The 23386-nt window shown below is 39.7% G+C and overlaps 1 protein-coding gene across 1 annotated transcript in view; it reads left to right on the forward strand.

Moving 5' to 3' along the window:
- Nucleotides 1-23386, forward strand: part of EFCAB13 (EF-hand calcium binding domain 13) — a 315250-nt gene that overhangs the window by 223865 nt on the left and 67999 nt on the right. Inside the window, exons 41-47 of the mRNA XM_060395750.1 lie at nucleotides 2497-2601; nucleotides 3206-3259; nucleotides 7955-8059; nucleotides 8919-8972; nucleotides 17304-17408; nucleotides 17966-18019; nucleotides 23107-23211. Of these exons, the coding sequence (XP_060251733.1) occupies nucleotides 2497-2601; nucleotides 3206-3259; nucleotides 7955-8059; nucleotides 8919-8972; nucleotides 17304-17408; nucleotides 17966-18019; nucleotides 23107-23211 (582 nt within the window). The remainder of the gene's footprint in view (nucleotides 1-2496; nucleotides 2602-3205; nucleotides 3260-7954; nucleotides 8060-8918; nucleotides 8973-17303; nucleotides 17409-17965; nucleotides 18020-23106; nucleotides 23212-23386) is intronic.

Here is a 23386-nt window from a genome sequence, read left to right on the forward strand (position 1 = left end):
CAGCACTTTCACGGCATCATCTTTCAGGATTTGAAAGAGCTTAGCTGGAATTCCATCACCTCCACTAGCTTTGTTTGTAGTGATGCTTTCTAAGGCCCACTTGACTTCACATTCCAAGATGTCTGGCTCTAGATGAGTGATCACACCATTGTGATTATCCGGGTCATGAAGATCCTTTTTGTACAGTTCTTCCATGTATTCTTGCCATCTCTTCTTAATATCTTCTGCTTCTGTTAGGTCCATACCATTTCTGTCCTTTATCGAGCCCATCTTTGCATGACATGTTCCCTTGGTATCTCTAATTTTCTTGAAGAGATCTCTAGTCTTTCCCATTCTGTTGTTTTCTTCTATTTCTTTGCATTGATCACTGAAGAAGGCTTTCGTATCTCTTCTTGCTATTCTTTGGAACTCTGCATTCAGATTCTTATATCTTTCCTTTTTTCCTTGGCTTTTCACTTCTCTTCTTTTCACAGCTATTTGTAAGGCTTCCCCAGACAGCCATTTTGCTTTTTTGCATTTCTTTTCCATGGGGATGGTCTTGATCCCTGTTTCCTGTACAATGTCACGAACCTCATTCCATAGTTCATCAGGCACTCTATCTATCAGATCTAGTCCCTTAAATCTATTTCTCATTTCCACTGTATAATCATAAGGGATTTGATTTACATCATACCTGAATGGTCTAGCAGTTTTCCCTACTTTCTTCAATTTGAGTCTGAATTTGGTAATATGGAGTTCATGGTCTGAGCCACAGTCAGCTCCTGGTCTTGTTTTTCTTGACTGTATAGAGCTTCTCCATCTTTTGTTGTAGAGAATATAATCAATCTGATTTCGATGTTGACCATCTGGTGATGTCCATGTGTAGAGTCTTCTCTTGCGTTGTTGGAAGAGGGTGTTTGCTATGACCAGTGCATTTTCTTTGCAAAACTCTATTAGTCTTTGCCCTGCTTCATTCCGTATTCTAAGGCCAAATTTGCCTGTTACTCCAGCTGTTTCTTGACTTCCTACTTTTGCATTCCAGTCCCCTATAATGAAAAGGACATCTTTTTGGGGTGTTAGTTCTACAAGGTCTTGTAGGTCTTCATAGAACTGTTCAACTTCAGCTTCTTCAGCGTTACTGGTTGGGGCATAGACTTGGATTATTGTGATATTGAATGGTTTGCCTTGGAGACGAACAGAGATCATTCTGTCGTTTTTGAGATTGCATCCAAGTACTGCATTTCGGGCTCTTCTGTTGACCATGGGGCTGCATTTCTTCTAAGGGATTCCTGCCCTCAGTAGTAGATATAATGGTCATCTGAGTTAAATCCACCCATTCCAGTCCATTTTAGTTTGCTGATTCCTAGAATGTCGACGTTCACTCTTGCCATCTCCTGTTTGACCACTTCCAATTTGCCTTGATTCATGGACCTGACATTCCAGGTTCCTATGCAATATTGCTCTTTACAGCATTGAACCTTGCTTCTATCACCAGTCGCATCCACAACTGGGTATTGTTTTTGCTTTGGCTCCCTCCCTTCATTCTTTCTGGAGTTATTTCTCCACTGACCTCCAGTAGCATATTGGGCACCTACTGACCTGGGGAGTACCTCTTTCAGTATCCTATCATTTTGCCTTTTCATACTGTTCATGGGGTTCTCAAGGCAAGAATACTGAAGTGGTTTGCCATTCCCTTCTCCAGTGGACCACATTCTGTCAGACCTCTCCACCATGACCCGCCCGTCTTGGGTTGCCCTGCGGGCATGGCTTAGTTTCATTGAGTTAGACAAGGCTGTGGTCCTAGTGTGATTAGACTGACTAGATTTCTGTGAGTATGGTTTCAGTGTGTCTGCCCTCTGATGCCCTCTTGCAACACCTACCATGTTACTTGGGTTTCTCTTACCTTGGGCGTGGGGTATCTCTTCACAGCTGCTCCAGCAAAGCACAGCCGCTGCTCCTTATCTTGGATGAGTGGTATCTCCTCCCACTACCCTTCCTGACCTTCAACGTGGGATGGCTCCTGTAGGCCCTCCTGCGCCCGAGCAGCCACCACTCCTTGGGCGTGGGGTTGGAATCTGTTGTTTATGCCAAAAATATGCTTTACTTCATAAATGTTTAAATAGGCATAATCTAGAAATATATAGGAAATGGCACAATAAAGCTTTGAAATGATCAAGATAATGTATTCACCAAAATAAGCAAGCAATTTTCACCATAACAATTAACTATTTTTGAAGTATACATTATATATTTTAAAATCTAAGTTGTCTTAATTCGCTGATCAAAGTTTATTCTGGAAGTTGTCTTTTCCAACTTATGGAAAAGCTCTCATTAATTTGTATTATGTATGGCATACTGCAAAATATGCCCAATGATTCTATGGTTAAGAATATCTTCTTTTTACCTAACTCTTCTTCTTAAAATTGGAATATCATTAACCTATGTAGAAGATATTTATGACTTTGAGGCTAAACCATGATACCTAAAACTCATGACTACCATTCCCTCTTTTGAAAGGAGAGAAGGTTGATTCTAGTGATCTGAAAAGTATCCTGGGAAACCTGGGGATTGAGCTCACAGAGAAGGAAAAAGAGAAGCTGCTGGAAACACTGACAACTGATGGTGAGCCACCATAGAGGTGTTGCAGAGGCCTTCTCATATTTTTGTGTCTTTAGGTCTGAGTGAAAATCTCCACCTCCATTTCTGTTTATTTTCTTTTACAAGTGCAAAAGAAAAGTACATTAAAGAAATTTGAGTTCTAAGTAATACAGCAACCTTGTCATTATTGTTTAGAATTTATATTGGAAATTAAGTAACCCTTCAGACAAAAGTTGACCTTAGCAGCTAGTCATGTTGTTACCCCCTCAAGCCACTAATTTGCTTATATGATAAGAAGGGGAAAGAAAGAGAAAAACAGATCAGTGGTAAAAAAAAGAAAAAAAGAAAGAAAAAAGGAGAGAGCAAGTGAGAAGAAGAAGATAGGAAGCAGAAACCAAAAAGAAAGGAAAGCTATTGCTGATGCTTCAGCAAGTAGACTCCTTCAGGTACTTGAATAGAAAGCTTTGTCACAATGAGAAAAATCTTTATTCTCTAACTTCTTTATATTAGATAAAATAGCATAAAAATTAGAGACAAATCATTAAAATGTTATTTCTGAAGTTATTCATATAATTTTTGTGATTTCATGTTAGTTTTATCATTACATGAATTATGGCTTTTCTTATAGCTGCTGGAAAAATTCATCTCAGTAGATTGCTGAAGAGTATGAAGTCTCTCCAAGGTGAGCAAGAAGCCCAGTTAAAAATTATTTGGCTGACACTCCCCAATTTTATACCATTCAATTATGAATTCTAGCTCCTCACTTTGATATAATTCACTTATTTATTATTATTTTGGTCTGTTCACATTTTAGCTGATAACAGCATGTACTTTATCTTGCATATAGTTCCACATACTCTTGCTTTTTTTTTGGCTTTGTACACGCTCTCCTCACCCACCAAAAAAAAAAAAAAGAGAGAGAGAGAGAAAAGGTATTAGGTTGGTTTTCAGCAGTTCCACTTACTTAATATTATTTTGTTATACAGGCTTATTACTAAGACAGTATTTAAATATTTTATTGACTTTATATGCTTGGACAAGTATATGTAGTTTTAGATTTTTTGAAATGATACTTATATAAAAACATAAAATGTATTTTCTTTATTTTATTTTCATAGAATTTATGGTGATTGTATTAGTTAGGACTTGATTAAGAAAGCAGAATCACTGTGAATGACTTGGAGTAAAGCATTTATTATAAAAATTATGTTTCATGCAATTGTGAGAGATGGTGAAGTCTATGAAAACTTTTGTCTCTGCTTCTGGTGGTGGGCCTGAAGTCCTGAAATCTCCATAGTCAGCAAGGCCAGGATTCAGAAAGAAAAATTAGATTGAAAGAGTCAGAGAGAATAAAATCAAACTAGAACCCCTGAGGACAAACTGGAATCTATATCTGTCTATCCTACTTTCCCCACCACTAAGAATATGAATGACCTATGAAAGAAATCAGCATCCTTCTCCATGGAGAAATACATGTGCCTAGCCCAAGACTAGGAAAATTTAAGGGAGATGGGGCAAAAGCCAGAATATCTGTAGGCCCAACTTCCAACTCATGTCAACAGAGTCAGGAGATCAGCAACAACATCATTAGCTGTAATGGCACCTGGAGCCCTACACTGACCTCCAGAGTATAATAACAGCTGCTTTACTTGTGCCTCCCAAATCTGATGCAGAATTTTCTTTACCATCAGAACTATGTAGGGAAGGAAATTAATAGACATATAATTTCACCTAGGCTACTATGATGCAATAAAAATCTATCATCCATATATATCTCTTTTAAGTCTTCTTGTAACAACCATTTCTCATATAAACAAAATTATGCTAACCATCTTCTCTGAAAATCTTACAAAATCTTAGCTATCATTTCATCCATCTCTAGGTTATGTTCATTTCTGTTCTAGTTGAGTCACATTCCTCCTTGACATTCCATAACTTAAACAATGATATATAAGACTAACTACTATTAGCAAATCTTTTGTAGATGGTGGGGGAACAGGGGCAGAGATAGAAAGAAAATAATTGAATAAAGTAGTCGCAAATATATTTGTATCAAAATAATATAGAAATCTTCATTTTTGTGTAATCCTTTAATACCTGACCATGTGATTTCAACTGGTATTTATATCTTTCTTCTTTTACTACCATTTCATATTGTTTTTTCCCTCACCAAGCACCCTGGCTGCTCCCACCTTCTTGCCTGGTGGGTGATCCTAAATATTATTCCTGAAGAACAAGGGCTGTTATTTTATTGGGTTGTTTGATTTATAATTAACTTTAATCACGGGTGTTTTAGATTCTGCCTGTATTTATGTATATTCCCACAGTGTAGAATAGCAGCCTAGTTTCCCTCTGATGGTCAGGATCCATCACTCCAACCAGTAAAGTCATCCCTTTATTTACTTGTTGATTCACAGCAAGAGGAAGTCAAGGTGCCTCAGATCAGTTTTTTTTTTTCTTCCATAGTCAATTGGCAATAGGATATTCTTTTCTTTTTCAACTTCATTGATATATAGTTGACATGTAACAACTTGATATGCTTACATACTGCAAAATGCCATCACCTCACATAATTTTTTTGGTGAGAACTTTTTTTTAACTGTTAACGTTTTTTATTTATTTATTTTTGCCTGTGCTGGGTCTTTGTTGCTGCATATGGGGCTACTCTAGTTGCAGAGAGTGGGGACTACTCTCTGACTGCTGTGTGTGGGCTTCTCATTGTGGTGACTTCTCTTGCTGTGGAGTGTGGTCTTCAGCAGTTGTGGCGCATGGGCTTAGTTGCCTCAGGGCATGTGAAATGTTCCGAACCAGAGACTGAACCTGTATCCCCTGCATTGGCAGGTGGATCCTTAAACACTGGACCACAGGGAAGTCCTGGTGAGAACTTTTAAGATCTACTCTCTTAGCAACTTTTATGTATATCATCCACCCAATACTGTCAAATATAGTCACTTTGCTGTATATTCTATCCCCAGAGTTCCTCTGTCTTTGATTTTAGACAATCTTTTCATGGCATCTTGAGAATATTGATTTGGTGTAGAAATGGGAGGGAGTGGGGGTTTGTGAATGAACTTGAATGTACAAATCTCTCCCCAGATTTGAGAACCTCTCAGTCTTTACTGCTTGACATGAGCTTTCTATCCCTTTCTCCCTCTCTACTTATGGGGCTGCAGTATTGCACAGATTGTCTTTTTTAAAGGTATCTCATAGTTCATGTAGGCTTTCTTCATTCTTTTTATTCTTTTTTCTCCTTTAACTGGATAATTTCAAATGACCTATCTTCTATTAATACTTAATAGGCTCTCTCTTCTGCATGAACAGACTTCTGCTGATCTATTACATTTTCTCATTTTGTTCATTGTATTCTTCAGGTCCAGATTTTCTGTTTGGTTCTTTTTCATAATATCTATCACTGTTAAACCTCTTGTTTTGCTTTTTATTGTTTTCCTGATGTCGTTGACTTACCTTTCTATGTTTTCTTATAGCTTACTAAGCTTCCTTAAAACAACTATTTTGAAATCTTATTGGATAGATCACAGATGTTCATTTCTTTAGGATTGGCTACTGAAAAATTATTGTGTTCCTTTAGTGATGTTGTGTTTCTTTGATTTTTCATGTTCTTTGAAGACTTGGGTTGCTGTCTTCACATTTTTAAAAAAAGCATAACTTCTTTCAGACTTTTATGGCTGGCTTCAGGAGAAATTCATACATTAGAAGAGTCTGTAAAGGTAGCTGCCTTTGTGTGTAGTATCAAATCTAAAGTCCCTGGAGATCAACAGAACCAGAAATTTGGAGGAAAAACTGGACACAAAGTGGACAAGAGTGAGGATAAACGAATCCACAGAGATAGACAGGAGTCCCTATCTATCTTTTCCCACTTCCAACTCCAACAACAGTTTTTACAAAAGAAACTTGTACCCTTTGCCATAAAACTGCATGCATGGCTGACCCAGGACTCAGAGAAGCAAAAGGAAATTTGGCAGGAACTGCAAGAGCTGCAAGCCCAGCTGCTTCAGGCCAACAAAGGTGAACAAACCTGTAGATGGACAAAGACAAAATGGCAAGCTATGGTGGTGCCTGGCCCTCTATATGACCTTTCAAAATGCAGTGGCTGCTGCTTCAGTTTTGCTTCTGAAATATCATGCAAGTTTCTCCATGGCCACCTCTACCTCAAAACCATACAGTACTGGCAAAACCAAATACTGGCAAGAATGTGGAGAAGCAGGAATTCTCAAACACTGCTGGTAGGAATGCAAAATGGTACGGCCACTTTGGAAGACAGTTGGTGGTTCCTTACAAAACTAAACATACTCTTACCATACAACCTAGCAGTCATGTTCCTTGGTATTTATCCAACAGAGATGAAAACAACAGAGATGAAAGCTGCTTTATTCATATTGCCAAAATTTAGAAGCAACCAAAATGTACTTCAGTAGATGAATGGATAAGTAAACTGTGGTTACAGTTACAGTTCAGTCTCTCAGTTGTGTCTGACTGTTTGCAACCCCATGGACTGCAGCACTCCAGGCTTCCTTGTCCATCACCAATTCCCAGAGTTTACTCAAACTCATGTCCATTGAGTCGGTGATGCCATCTAACCATCTCATCCTCTGTTGTCCCTTTCTCTTCCTGCCTTCAATCTTTCCCAGCATCAGGTACATCTAGATAATGGAAAATTTTTCAGCACTAAAAGGAAATGAGCTATTACACAATGAAAGGACATGGGAGAATCTTCAGTGCATGTTACTAAGTGAAAGAAGTCAATCTGAAAAGGCTACATGCTATATAATTCCAACTCCGTGATATTCTGAGAAAAGCAAAACCATGGAAACAATATAAAGATCAATATTTGCCAGAAAGAGAGGGAGGAGAAGAGATGACTAGGAGGATTTTTAGGGTGGTTAAAATACTCTATATAATATTATAATGATGGATATAATATAACTTTGTCCAAACCAATGGAATATATGACATCAAGAGGGAATCCTAAAGTAAACTGTGGAGTTTGGATTGTTATGATGTATCAGTGTAGGTTCATCCTTAGTTAAAAAAAAAAAGTCCCACTCTGGTGAATGATGTTGTTAATGGAGGAGGCTGTGCATGTGTGTGGGGTAGGGGGTATATGGGAATCTCTGTACCTTCCTCTCAAAGTTTTGTTGTAAACCTGAAACTGCTCTAAAAAATAAAGTCTTTTTTTAAAAACCATAAATTATAAATTAATAAGTAAATCCATACAGGGAAGGAAATTCTTAGAAATGTAGTCTCAACTTAGCTAAATTGAAATCACCATGGTCAATAAAGATACTAATAATATTACCCATGGAAAATCTTGGTATAATACACTTTTTTCCTGTTCCTACATTGTCTTTTTCATAAGCGGGGAAGGTTCATATAAATAACCTGGACAATACTCTAGAAAGATTTGGAATTGAGCTCACAGAAGAGGAACGTGCAAAGCTGTCAGAAGACCTACAAATTGATCGTGAGCACTGTTTTACATCTGATTCTTAAAAAATAAATTTAATTGAAATGTTAGAAAGGTTGGAAAGAATTCCAATATTAATGTCAGAATAAATCTTGGATCTGTATTACAGTTCATCCAACATCAGCATCTATTTTCCCTCTCCATACCAAGAATTGCAGAGAGTGCTGTCAAAGCTCTAATACATCTATAAGAAAGCAAAAATAATAGAGGAATCAGCAGGCCCATTCTTTTGTTCATCCCTCTGTCTCCTGAAATTCATTCTAAAATAAATTCAAAGATTCTCATCGTAGGGCATGAGGCCGTCTCAGCCCATCTGCCTCTTTGATATCTTCTCTTATTTTTTTCCTCTTCAGACCATGTTGAACTACTGGTAATTTCACACACAAGACATACCTCTAGACTTTTATCTTCTCTCAATCTCTCCTCCATGTGAAGCCCTTTTTATCTGTATGTATTTCTGATGCACCCTGACTAATACATCAATATAGTTAATGCACTACCTCCTGTAGGAAGCACTCTTAGGACGTACCGGGCTAGGTTAGAAATCCCTTCCTCAACTGTATGTTCGTACATGAAGTAAAGTTACCAGAATATTGGGCCAACTTTAATGATATCTTCAACGTATAATGGCTTATAATGGCTTCTAAAACACTAGGAAAAGTATACTTTTCCTGACCCAGATTCTGAAATATGAGACCTCTGTATTAAGGAAGGTCACCTTAATTCCCTGAGATCCAAGCATTTAATAAATGGTCTTAGTTTAAAATGTTTTTAATGGAGTTGTTTCCACAAAATATATGTCTTAAGTTTGTTTTCTGAACTTGTAACATTATCTTCATTGAGCTTTTTCTTGTAGCTAATGGGAAAGTTGGTCTGAAGGAGGTGATGGATGGAGTAAAAGCCACTACAGGTAGGTGAGAAATAATAAATCTAAGATATTTAATATTTACTATAATTATAGGCTGGGGTCCAACCCCGGTAGAACCAGGGAATTCGAAGTGGGGACGGCTTTGGTGAGGAAAAAAACTTATATATTTATTAATATAAGATTAGATTAGGAAGAAATAGTGTAGTAGGAAAATTTAGTGGAGAAAGAGGGCTGAATAACTTGGATTACGTGGAAGACCAATAAAATTCCAGACAAGGAATTTGCACCATCTACGTTGGGCCACTGGCACTCGCTTGAATATCTAAGGGTGCTTCGCCTTAGGCTCCCTTTCGCGCGGGTCTTAACAGCCAGGGCAAGTAAGTAGACTTGGCGAGCCTCCGCGCCCCAGATGGGAATTCAGCCTGAAATTAAAGAGGAGACACGGGGGAAACCAGTCCTTCCAATGACTGGCCCGGCCTCTATTGTCTAGAAAGGCCTTTTATACCTTTTTGATTGTACATAGAGATCAAGGGGTAATACAAAATTACGTAGGTTAGCAGCCCAGACTCTTTCTATATATCTTTTTGTATACAAAAGGTCTCAGGTGATTTACATTATCTTCTGGCCGAGAGGCTTGCTAACACTTTTTGGCTCTCTTCCTTAATGAATGTTAATTTCATTTCCCCTGAAGTGTTTTTCTTTAATCTGCATCTCCTTAAAGCACTAAAGTTACATCTCTATAGAACAAAGGTGCAGTAGGTTATAACAAAGAAGATACTTAACTCAAAGATCTAATGTTGGCAGCAAGTATTGGCTCAACAAATGAAACCTTTAATCAGTCCTATTCTAATGATTTTGACTCCTCGGAAGACCCTACATTCCTAGGATGTTTTAAGTTTCCTGTGCCTCCTGCAGTCAGGAGGCCTCAAACAATCACCTGCGCAGCTGTACCAGTCCTGCAGGCAGGCTAAAAAGCCATCAGAGGGGTTTTTGGATTGAAACACCCTTTCAAATGCAGAAGACTAATGCCTGGAGATGACTTTTTCTAGGCAGGCATATTCTTATTTTTGGGGGCACACGCTCAGGAAATACCAGGGGGAAAACCTGAGATCTGACTCGACCTTGCACATCAGATCTCTGCTGCATGACCTTGTCACGGGTGGGATTCCTCACGCTGGCTCCCGGCAATTATATTTTGCCATTATCTCTTAATTGACATGTTAGTTGTGGCACTGATCTCTTCATTTGTTAAATGTTATACTAATTGCTTGCAATTCACTTTTTGGCATGTTTTTAATATTAGTTTCAGGCATACTGTATAGATTCATTAAAAGTCATTACAAAATAATGGCTATAATTCCCTTGCTGTAAAATATATCCTTGTTGCTTATCTACTTTATACATAGTAGTTCATATTTATTAATTCCATAACCCTATTATGCCCATCCCCTGTTCCCTCTCCCCACTGATTCCGACTAGTTTGTTTTCTAGATCTGTGAGTATGTTTCTGTTTTGCTATATACATTTGTTTTATTTTCTAGATTTCACTTATACATGATATCATATGGTGTTTGTCTTTCCTTATTTCACTAAGCATAATATACTCTAGGTCTGTCTACATTGCTACAAATGGCAGAATTTTATTCTTTTTATGGTTGAAATATTCCACTGTATATGTACCACAAATTTTTTTTTAATCTGTTCCTCTATTGATTGACATTTGGGTTACTTCCATATCTTGGCTATTGTAAATAGTGCTGCTATGAACACTTTTCAGATTTTTCCAGATGTGTACCCAGGAGTGGAATTGCTGGATATTATGAAAGTTCTACATTCAGTTTTTTTTAGGAACCATATTCAGTTTTTTTTTTAGGAACCTCCATATCATTTTTCGAACTGTCAATACCAATTTATATTTTTATCAACAGTGAACAAGTGTTTCGGTTTCTCTATGTCCTCTCCAGTATGTTATTTGTAGACTTCTTGATGATAGCCATTCTGACAGGTATAGGTGATCTCACTGTGACTTTGATTTGCATTTCTCTAATATAGTGATGTCCTTCTGGGACCCCTATAATGTGAATGTTGGTATGCTTAATGTTATCCCAGAAATCTCTTAAATGATTTTCATTTATTAAAAATTGTTTCTCTTTTCACTGTTCTGAATGGATGATTTCCATTAGTCTATCTTCCAGTTCACTTATGCATTTTTCAGTATCATTTATTCTGCTATTCAACCCTTCTAGTGTCTTTTACTTCAACTACTTAACTTCTCATTTCTGAGTAGATCTTTTTATATTTTCTAGTTTCTTGTTAAAATTTAGTGAAATTTTCTTTATCTGTTCTTTTCTCTAATTTGGTTCAGTTCAGTTCAGTTCAGTCACTCAGTCGTGTCCGACTCTTTGTGACTCCATGAAGCGTAGCACGCCAGACCTCCCTGTCCATCACCAACTCCTGGAGTTTACCCAAGCTCACGTCCATTGAACCAGTGATGCCATCCAACCATCTCATCCTCTGTCGTCCTCTTCTCCTCCTGCCTTCATCTTTCCCAACATCAGGGTCTTTTCAAATGAGTCAGCGCTTCACATCAGGTGGCCAAAATATTGGAGTTTCAGCTTCAACATCATTCCTTCCAATGAACACTCAGGACTGATTTCCCTTAGGATGGATTGGTTGGATCTCGTTGCAGTCAAAGGGACTCTCAAGAGTCTGCTCCAACACCACGGTTCAAAAGCATCAATTCTTCTGTCCTCAGACCTCTTTATAGTCCAACTCTCACATCCATACATGACTACTCAAAAAACCATAGCTTTGACTAGATGGACCTTTGTTGGCAAAGTAATGTTTCTGCTTTTTAATATGCTGTCTAGGTTGGTCATAACTTTCCTTCCAGGGAGTAAGCATCTTTTGATTTCATGGCTGCAATCACCATCTGCAGTGATTTTGGAGCCCAGAAAAATAAAGTCTGCCACTGTTTCCCATCTATTTGCCATGAAATGATGGGACTGGATGCCATGATCTTAGTTTTCTAAATGTTGAGCTTTAAGCCAACTTTTCCACTCTCCTCTTTCACTTTCATCAAGAGGCTCTTTAGTTCTTCTTCACTTTCTGCCATAAGGGTGGTGTCATCTGCATATCTGAGGTTATTGATATTTCTCCCAGCAATCTTGATTCCAGTTTGTGCTTCCTCCAGCCCAGCGTTTCTCATTATGTACTCTGCATATAAGTTAAATAAGCAGGGTGACAATATACAGCCTTGACATACTCCTTTTCCTATTTGGAACCAGTCTGTTGTTCCATGTCTAGTTCTAACTGTTGCTTCCTGACCTGCATACAGATTTCTCAAGAGGCAGGTCAGGTGGTCTGGTATTCCCATCTCTATCAGAATTCCCACAGGTTGCTGTGATCCACACAGTTAAGGGCTTTGGTATAGTCAATAAAGCAGAAGTAGATGGTGGTTTTTTTGGAACTCTCTTACTTTTTTGATGATCCAGCAGATATTGGTGATTTGATCTCTGGTTTCTCTGCCTTTTCTAAATCCAGCTTGAACATCAGGAAGTTCACAGTTCACGTATTGCTGAAGCCTGGCTTGGAGAATTTTGAGTATTACTTTACTAGCATGTGAGATGAGTGCAATTATGCAGTAGTTTGAGCATTCTTTGGCATTGCCTTTCTTTGGGGTTGGAATGAAAACTCACCTTTTCCAGTCTTGCGGCCACTGCTGAGTTTTCCAAATTTGCTGGCATACTGAGTGCAGCACTTTCACAGCATCATCTATCAGTATTTGAAATAGCTCCACTGGAATGCCATCACCTCCATTAGCTTTGTTTGTAGTGATGCTTCCTAAGGCCCACTTGACTTCACATTCCAGGATGTCTGGCTCTAGATGAGTGATCACACCATCGTGATTACCTGCGTCGTGATTATCTGGATCTTTTTTGTACAGTTCTTCTGTTTATTCTTGCCACCTCTTCTTAATATCTTCTGCTTCTGTTAGGTCCATACCATTTCTGTCCTTTATTGAGCCCATCTTTGCATGACATGTTCCCTTGGTATCTCTAATTTTCTTGAAGAGATCTCCAGTCTTTCCTTTTCTATTGTTTTCCTCTATTTCTTTGCACTGATTGCTGAGGAAGGCCTCCTTATCTCTCCTTGCTATTCTTTGAAACTCTGCATTTAAATGGGTATATCTTTCGTTTTCTCCTTTGTTTTTCACTTCTCTTCTTTTCACAGCTATTTGTAAGGCCTCCTCAGACAGCCATTTTACTTTTTTGCATTTCTTTTTCTTGGGGATGAACTTGATCTCTGTCTCCTGTACAATGTCATAAACCTCTGTCTAATTTGGTCAACATTTTTATTACAAAAGCTTTGAATTCTTTATCTAGTAAATTGTTTATGTCTGTTTCATCATTTTCTCAGGAATTTCCCCCTGCTCTTTCAATTGAGACTACTTCTTCTGCCTTGTTACTTTGCTTAAATTTCTCTATGTCTATGAATTTAGGTGAAACAGTTGTCTGCTGAGGTCTCTAAGTGGTGCCCTTATGTGGGAGTGTCCCTATACCGACTGCATGTTCCCAATGCATTTGGTAGGAGGGCTGGATTTAACATGGATGCAGTCAGGTATTTCCTCAGGGTGTGCTAGCAGCTATCACCTTGATGAGGAGATGCATGGAGATGGAATGGGTAGAGCTGGAGCTAGGTGTGAGGTGAGACTTCCTCTCTATTCAGTGGTCCTCCATAGCCTTATTGGGATTGGAGTCTTATCCCAAAATGCTGGAACTAAAATCCCTGATGGTTGGTTCTATTCCCTTTAAGTGAATGCTTTTACTTCTCCCAGTACTGGAACCATGGCGGCAAAAGGGGGTACTGCTGAAGCAAAGGGGTCCTTGCATGCTCTCAGCTCATGTCCGCTGAAGACAGAGATCCAAGTTTTCTCCAGGGAGCGGCCTATGCAGGAGCCGACAGTTGTTTCCTTTGTTCTGATCAGACACAACCTGTGTACAATTCCCCTTTGTCTCTCAGCTGATCACTGCTCCCAGTCTCCACTCCCCCTGCCTCTTGTGGGTATACACCACAAGGTAGGCAGGCTCATATGGACCGTTAGCATATATTAGTGTGTGAGCTATGGTGGAACAACTACCATCAGAGTTCTAGGCTGCCTCAGATGTGCTGCTTGAGTAAGTGCCAACAATGGTCACTGCCAACCAACCCAGGCTCTACCCTAGGACCCAGTCACCACTGTGTGACACAGCCAAGTTTTCTCCCCAGGCGTGGCAGCCCTAGATCCTGTGCCATGCTGCAATATAGACCATGCAGGATTGGAGTGTTCACTCGGTTCAGGCTGGTGTGCACACCAAGGGAAACCCAGCAAGCACTAGAGTAGTCTTCTAACTGCCCTCTTCCCCCTGACTAGGAGGCAAGGCATTATATATGTGCTAGCTCCTCATGAGCAGAGTCCAGGCTTCCTATAGTCCTTCTGTTAGTCCCAGCAGTCCTCCAACTACCTCCCATGTTTAGGAACCCAGGGCTGGGGCACCCAATCTGTGTGTCTTGCCACATACCCACCAAGGTGGGTCTTTGTCCGTGTGTACTCCCTTTTTCCTCTGAGTTCCCTCCCAGGCGCACAGGTCCTGATCTGATCACTTTTCTTCTCTTCTTACCTGATTGCATGTGGGTCTTTCTTACAACCATGTGTGTACAAGAGTCTTTCTGCCAGTTTTCAGTTAGCTTTCAGTGAGAATTGTTCCACATATAGATTTTTTAAAAAAATTTTATTGCAGTATAGTTGATTCGGGGCTTCCCAGGTTGCACTTCCCTGGTGGCTCAGAGAGTAAAGAATTTGCCTGCAAAGCAGGAGACCTGGGTTCAATCCCTGGGTTGGGAATATCCCCTGGAGGAGGTCATGGCAACCCACTCCAGTATTCTTGCCTGGAGAATCCCCATGGACAGAGGAGCCGGGCATGGGGTTGCAAGGAGTCCAGAAACGACTGAGCGGCTAAGCGCAGGTGGCACTAGTGGTAAAGAACCTGCCTGCCAATGTAAGATAATTAAGAGATGCAGGTTTAATCCCTGAGTCAAGAAGATTCCCTGAAGGAGGGCATGGCAATCCACTCCAGTATTCTTGCTCACAGAATCCCATGGACAGAGGAGACTGGCAGACTACAGTCCATAGGGTCGCAAAGGATCTGACATGATTGGAGTGACTTAGCAGCTGCAACAGGAGGAGCATGGTTGATATACAGTGTTGTATTAGTGTCCACTATACAGCAAAGTTAATAAGCTATACTTATACATATATCCCGGCTGCCACAGCCTCTGGCCTCAGGCACGGGGTGGCTCCTCAGGGCCACCACCCCTGGCCTCGGGCACGAGGTAGCTTCTTCCACTGCCCCTGACCTCAGAAGCAGGGTAGCTCCTCTCAGCTGCTGCCCCTGACCTCGGACGCGGGGTGTCTCAAATTTGGAAAACTCAGCAGTGGCCACAGGACTGGAAAAGGTCAGTTTTCATTCCAATTCCAAAGAAAGGCAATGCCAAAGAATGCTCAAACTACCGCACAATTGCACTCATCTCACGTGCTAGTAAAGTAATGCTCAAAATTCTCCAAGCCAGGCTTCAGCAATACGTGAACCGTGAACTTCCAGATGTTCAAGCTGGTTTTAGAAAAGGCAAAGGAACCAGAGATCAAATTGCCAATATCCACTGGATCATGGAAAAAGCAAGAGAGTTCCAGAAAAACATCTATTTCTGCTTTATTGACTATGGCAAAGCCTTTGACTGTGTGGATCACAATAAACTGTGGACAATTCTGAAAGAGGTGGGAATACCAGACCACCTGACCTGCCTCTTGAAAAATCTGTATGCAGGTCAGGAAGCAACAGTTAGAACTGGACATGGGACAACAGACTGATTCTGAATAGGAAAAGGAGTACATCAAGGCTGTATATTGTCACCTGCTTATTTAACTTATATGCAGAGTACATCATGAGAAATGCTGGACTGGAAGAAACACAAGCTGGAATCAAGATTGCCAGGAGAAATATCAATAACCTCAGATATGCAGATGACATCACCTTTATGGCAGAAAGTGAAGAGAAACTAAAAAGCCTCTTGATGAAAGTGAAAGAGGAGAGTGAAAAAGTTGGCCTAAAGCTCAACATTCAGAAAATGAAGATCATGGCATCCGGTCCTATCACTTCATGGGAAATAGATGGAGAAACAGTGGAAACAGTGTCAGACTTTATTTTTGGGGGCTCCAAAATCACTGCAGATGGTGATTGCAGCCATGAAATCAAAAGATGCTTACTCCTTGGAAGAAAAGTTATGACCAACCTAGGCAGCATATTCAAAAGCAGAGACATTACTTTGCCGACTAAGGTCCGTCTAGTCAAGGCTATGGTTTTTCCAGTGGTCATGTATGGATGTGAGAGTTGGACTGTGAAGAAGGCTGAGTGCTGAAGAATTGATGCTTTTGAATTGTGGTATTGGAGAAGACTCTTGAGAGTCCCTTGGACTGCAAGGAGATCCAACCAGTCCATTCAGAAGGAGATCAGCCCTGGGATTTCTTTGGAAGGAATGATGCTAAAGCTGAAACTTCATTACTTTGGCCACCTCATGCAAAGAGTTGACTCATTGGCAAAGACTCTGATGCTGGGAGGGATTGGGGGCAGGAGGAGAAAGGAACGACAGGATGAGATGGCTGGATGGCATCACTGACTCGATGGACGTGAGTTTGAGTGAACTCTGGGAATTGGTGTTGGACAGGGAGGCCTGGCGTGCTGCAATTCACGGGGTCACAAAGAGTCGGACACGACTGAGCGACTGAACTGAACTGAACTGAATACATATATCCACTGTATTTTTGATGTGTTCATGGGGGAAGGTGCCTTCCATGTCCTCTTACTCTGCCATCTTGATTGATTCCTCTTATTTTGCTTTTTCTTTGTTACAACAATCAAGCTCTGTACTAGTTTTCAATAAAATAAAGTAAAAATAAAGTGAAGTAAAACTTTAGTGAAAACTCCATATAATTAACAAAGATGAGACCAACAGATCTTACCTTAATTGATACAATTATTTGAGTAAGTAAATCATTTACAATATTCCAATTGAATAGAGAAATACATAATGTGGATTTCACTGATTTCAGAGTTGCCTTGACATTGTCATCATGATTATGCCTTCTTGTATTAGCATTTAGAGTTCAAATTACTTTTCTGTGAGTGTCATAGTGAGTGTACTCAGAGGCTTCTCATTGGCCTTTTCTCTTCATTCTGTGTCTATTCATACCACATAGCCAAAGACTAATCTTCCCTACTTTGAATCATAACATGAACTTTTAAATTTATACATGCAATGTTGTCTATCTTGTTTAAGGAGGGGAAGTTGATGTCAAAGATGTGAAAACCACTCTGAAAAACATGGGATTAGAGCTCACAGATAAAGAATACTTGAAACTGTTGAACAATCTGCCTTTCAATGGTAAGCATTTCAAATATTGATATGACCTTAAAGGATTCTTTAAGCTTTTATTTATCTATTTATTTTTGGAAAACTGAAACTATTGCCATTTGCTAAGATGCAAAAAATAAAAAATAAGAACTCAACTCAAAATAATCTAAATGTTCATTTATTCCTGAGAGAAATTCCCATCTATGTGGTTGCCTTTTAGTTTTAGAGTAAAGTGTCCCCATCATGTTGAATCATGCTATCAAGAGGAAGAAATTTCAGAGGTTACCCTTATCTCTTAAATACCTGTAGGTGATTTGAAAAACTACAAAAGGAAAAGATGTAAGCCAAACTAGAAGGGAATGAAAGGTGAGAGGTGGAATCACATCAAAGAAGAGTTCTGTATATTATACAATACCTGCATGTTAACATTTTGATAAACTTTCCCTAATTTTCTCTCAAAATTGATTTTAATAGTGGAAATTTCTAGGGCAAATCATGAAAATCCTAGCTTTACTGAAATAATTTTAGCTAATAGCCACATAATTTCTCTATGACCTTAATTTTACCCTCCCTTTTTTTTTTTGTAGATGAAAACAAGGTCTTTAGGAACAGATTGCTGGAAGGTGTGAAGTCTTTTAAAGGTGAGTGATAAACATAAGCCCTCTTATACAGGGCTGGGAAATACTCTTAGAGGGCACAAACAGAACCTTGTGCACCAGGACCCAGGAGAGAGGAGCAGTGACCCACAAGAGACTGACCCAGACTTGCCTTGAGTGTCCAGGAGTCTCCAGCAGAGATGTGGGTTGGTAGTGGTCTGCTGCAGGACTGGGGGCACCGAGTGTAGCAGTACATACATGGGATCTTTTGAAGGAGGTCACCATTATCTCCATTACCTCCACCATAGTTTGGCCCCAGGTAAATAGCAGAGAAAAGACTCTGATGCTGGGAGGGATTGAGGGCAGGAGGAGAAGGGGACGACAGAGGATGAGATGGCTGGATGGCATCACCAATTCGATGGACGTGAGTCTGAGTGAACTCCAGGAGTTGGTGATGGACAGGGAGGCCTGGCGTGGTGCAATTCACGGGGTCACAAAGAGTTGGACACGACTGAGCGACTGAACTGAACTGAACTGAAAAAGCAGAGAAGGAATACAGCTCCACCCACCAACAGAAAATTGGATTAAAGATTTACTGAACATGGCCCCACCCATCAAAACAAGACCCAATTTCCCTCTCAGTTAGTCTCTCCCATAGGGAAGCTTCCATAAGCCTCTTATCCTTCTCCATAAGAGGGCAGACAGACTGAAATCTACAATCACAGAAAACTAACCAATCTAATCGCATGGACCACAGTCTTGGTTAACTCAATGAAACTATGAGCCATGCCATGTAGGGCCACCCAAGACGGATGGGTCATGGTGGAGAGTTCTGACAAAATGTGGTCCACTAGGGAAGGGAATGGTAAACCACTTCAGTATTCTTGCCTTGAGAACCCCATGAACAGTATGAAAAGGCAAAAAGATAGACACTAAAAGATGAAGTCCCCAGGTCGGTAGGTGCCCAATATGCTACTGGAGATCAGTGGAGAAATAACTCCAGAAAGAATGAAGAGATGGAGCCAAACCAAACACAACACCCAGTCGTGGATGTGACTGGTGATGGAAGCAAGGTCCGATGCTGTAAACAGCAATATTGCATAGGAACCTGGAATGTTAGGTCCATGAATCAAGGCAAATTGGAAGTGGTCAAACAGGAGATGGCAAGAGTGAACGTCGACATTCTAGGAATCAGCAAATTAAAATGGATTGGAATGGGTGAATTTAACTCAGATGATCATTACATCTACTACTGTGGGCAAGAATCTCATAGAAGAAATGAAGTAGCCATCATAGTCAACAAAAGAGTCTGAAATGCAGTACTTGGATGCAATCTCAAAAATTACAGAATGATTTCTGTTCATTTCCAAGGAAAACCATTCAATATCATGGTAATCCGAGTCTATGCCCCAACCAGTAACGCTGAAGAAACTGAAGTTGAATGGTTCTATAAAGACCTACAAGACCTTTTAGAACTAACACCCCAAAAAGATGTCCTTTTCATTATAGGGGACTGGAATGCAAAAGTAAGAAGTCAAGAAACACCTGGAGTAACAGGCAAATTTGGCCTTGAAGTACAGAATAAAACAGGGCAAAGGCTAATGGAGTTTTGCCAAGAGAACGCACTGGTCATAGCAAATACCCTCTTCCAACAACACAAGAGAAGACTCTACACAGGGACATCATCAGATGGTCAACACCAAAATCAGATTGTTTATATTCTTTGCAGCCAAAGATGGAGAAGCTCTATACAGTCAGCAAAAACAAGACCAGAAGCTGACTGTGGTTCAGATCATGAACTCCTTATTGCCAAATTCAGACTCAAAGTGATGAAAGTAGGGCAAGTCACTAGACCATTCAGGTATGACCTAAATCAAATCCCTTACAATTATACAGTGGAAGTGAAAAATAGATTTAAAGGACTAGATCTGATAGATAGAGTGCCTGATGAACAATGGATGGAGGTTCATGACATTGTAGAGGAGACAGGAATCAAGACCATCCCCAAGAAAAAGAAATGCAAAACAGCAAAATGGCTGTCTAAGAAGGCCTTACAAATAGCTTGAGAAGAAGTGAAAAGCAAAGGAAAAAAGGAACGATATACCCATTTGAATGCAAAGTTCCAAAGAATAGCAAGGAGAGATAAGAAAGCCTTCTTCAGTGATCAGTGCAAAGAAATAGAGAAGTCTTTTTCCACAGAATGGGAAAGACTAGAGATCTCTTCAAGAAAATTAGAGATACCAAGGGAACATTTCATGCAAACATGGGCTCAATAACAGACAGAAATGGTATGGACCTAACAGAAGCAGAAGACATTAAGAAGAGATGGCAAGAATGAACAAAAGAACTGTGCAAAAAAGATCGTCACAACCCAGATAATCACGATAGTGTGATGACTCACCTAGAGCCAAACATCCTGGAATGTAAAGTCAAGTGGGCCTTAGGAAGCATCACTACAAACAAAGCTAGTGGAGGTGATGGCATTCCAGTGGAGCTATTTCAAATCCTGAAAGATGATGCTGTGAAAGTGCTGCACTCAATATGCCAGCAAATTTGGAAAACTCAGCAGAGGCAATAGGACTGGAAAAGGTCAGTTTTCATTCCAATCCCAAAGAAAGGCAATGCCAAAGAATGCTCAAACTACCGTACAATTGCACTCATCTCACACATTAGTAAAGTAATGCTCAAAGTTGTCCAAGCCAGACTTCAACAGTATATGAACCATGAACTTCCAGATGTTCAAGTTGGTTTTAGAAAAGGCAAAGGAACCAGAGATCAAATTGCCAACATCTGCTGGATCATAGAAAAAGCAAGAGAGTTCCAGAAAAACATCTACTTCTGCTCTATTGACTTTGACTGTGTGGATCAGAATAAACTGTGGAAAATTCTGAAAGAGATGGGAATTCCAGACCACCTGACCTGCCTTTTGAGAAATCTGTATGCAGGCCAGGAAGCAACAGTTAGAACTGGACATGGAACAACAGACTGGTTCCAAATAGGAAAAGAAGTACATCAAGGCTGTATATTGTCACCCTGTTTATTTACCTTATATGCAGAGTACATCATGAGAAACTCTGGACTGGAGGAAGCACAAGCTGGAATCAAGATTGCTAGGAAAAATATCAATAACCTCAGATATGCAGATGACATCACCCTTATGACAGAAAGTGAAGAAGAACTAAAGAGCCTCTTGATGAAAGTGAAAGAGGAGAGTGAAAAAGTTGGCTTAAAACTCAACTTTCAGAAAACTAAGATCATGGCATCTGGTCCCATCATTTCATGGCGAGTGGATGGGGAAACAGTGGAAACAGTGTCAGACTATTTTGGGGGGCTCCAAAATCACTGCAGATGGTGATTGCAGCCATAAAATTAAAAGACGCTTGCTCCTTGGAAGGAAAGTTATGGCCAACCTAGACAGCATATTAAAAAGCAGAGACATTACTTTGCCAACAAAGGTCTGACTAGTCAAGGCTATGGTTTTTCCAGTAGTCATGTATGGATGTGAGAGTTAGACTATAAAGAAAGCTGAGCACCTAAGAATTGATGCTTTTGAACTGTCATGTTGAAGGAGACTCTTGAGAGTCCCTTGGACTGCAAGGAGATCCAACCAGTCCATCCTAAAGGAGATCAGTCCTGGGTGTTCATTGGAAGGACTGATGTTGAAGCTGAAACTCCAGTACTTTGGTCACCTGATGCAAAGAGCTGACTCATTTGAAAAGACTCTGATGCTGGGACAAATTGAAGGTGGGAGGAAAAGGGTACGACAGAGGATGAGATGGTTGGATGGTACCACCAATTCAATGGACATGAGTTTGGGTAAACTCCAGGAGTTGTTGATGGACAGGGAAGCCTGGTGTGCTGAGGTCCATGGGGATGCAAAGAGTCGGACACGAATGAGCGACTTAACTGAACTGAGAAACATAATGAGAACACAAATGAACATGAGATCCCCGTAGTATTCTTTTTCCAAGATGCTGAATTTACAAATGCCACCATCTGTCATGTATACTAATTACAAATTTGTAGTTTTTTAGCATTCAGTCTATATTTTGCAGATTAATCTCATGTTCTGTCTTAGAAGTCCCATATTCTCTTGTGACTTTCCAAACTTTGGGGGAAAAGAAATACCACATTTCAAGTTTGTATAGCAAAAAAATAGCAGTGATTCAGGGAATTTAGTAAGATGCCAAAAAAAAAAAAGAAAGAAAGAAACTAAATGGAGATTTCATTCATCAAAGGTTAGATTACATATGTTTTGAAGTAAAGAATGTTAGCCCCCAGAACCAGAATTCCCTGAGCATTTATTGAACTCCTTTTGAAACTTTATGTTGTATAGACTAGTCCCCAAGACAAGTTGCAGAAGAAGTGGACTTGTTTTCTTTTTTTTTAATAAGGTATAGTTGATGTACAGTTTTATGTGTTTTAGGTATACAACATAATGACACACAATTTTTTAAAGTTATATTCATTTAGGGTTATTATTGGGCTTCCCTCATAGCTCAATCAGTAAAGAATCTGCCTGCATTGTTGGGAAGATCCCCTGGAGAACGAAAGAGCTACCCACTCCAGTATTCTTGCCTGGAATATCTCATGGACAAAGGAGCCTGGCAGCTCCAGTCTATGGAGTCTCAAGAGTTGGACATGACTTAGTGATTAAACCACCACAGAGTTATTATAAAATACTAGCCATATTTCCTGTGATGTACAATATTTCCTTGTAGCTTGCTTATTCTATACATAGTGGTTTCTAACTCTTAGCCCCTTACCCCCAAATTATCCCTCTTCTTTTCCCTCTCCTCACTGGTAACCAAGAAATGTCCTTAATTCGAACTTCATAGTTTACATCCTTGAAGGTTTAAAATATTTGGTCTCTGTGCTAGAATTGTTGAACATTAGTTAATTTGTATTTTTCACTTCAGAGCAAATATCCTTAACCTTAGGTTAGTAGGCATTGAGGGAACTTTTGAATAGGCTTTTAGTGGGTACATAACCTGCCTAAAATACTGTATAAACTTTATGTGTAATGATATACTGCTCAATTCACAATGGGGTATATGGTATCAAAAAGGTTAAAGAAACTTTTCTTTTGGAATCATTTAATACTCTTTATGGTCTTCTGTTACTTTTTTTAGGTGGGAAAGTTAATATCAAGAACCTGGACACCATTCTAAACAATCTGGAAATCAAACTTGCAGATTCAGAACTTAAAGATCTGACTCAAAATATACATGCTGATGGTAAGTATGTTATCAGATATGGTAGTTACCATGAAGAAAGTTTAGTTTAAAACTATTCAGTATATATAATGGGAGAAATTATAGTTTCTGTAGGAAGAAAGGAGAAGAGAAGTATGGTGATATATCATGTCAGTGACCGATGTATAGTGAATGTCATTTGAATTTATGAGCATCA

This window comes from Ovis aries, chromosome 11 (assembly GCF_016772045.2).
Source record: "Ovis aries strain OAR_USU_Benz2616 breed Rambouillet chromosome 11, ARS-UI_Ramb_v3.0, whole genome shotgun sequence".
Lineage (NCBI taxonomy): Eukaryota > Metazoa > Chordata > Mammalia > Artiodactyla > Bovidae > Ovis > Ovis aries.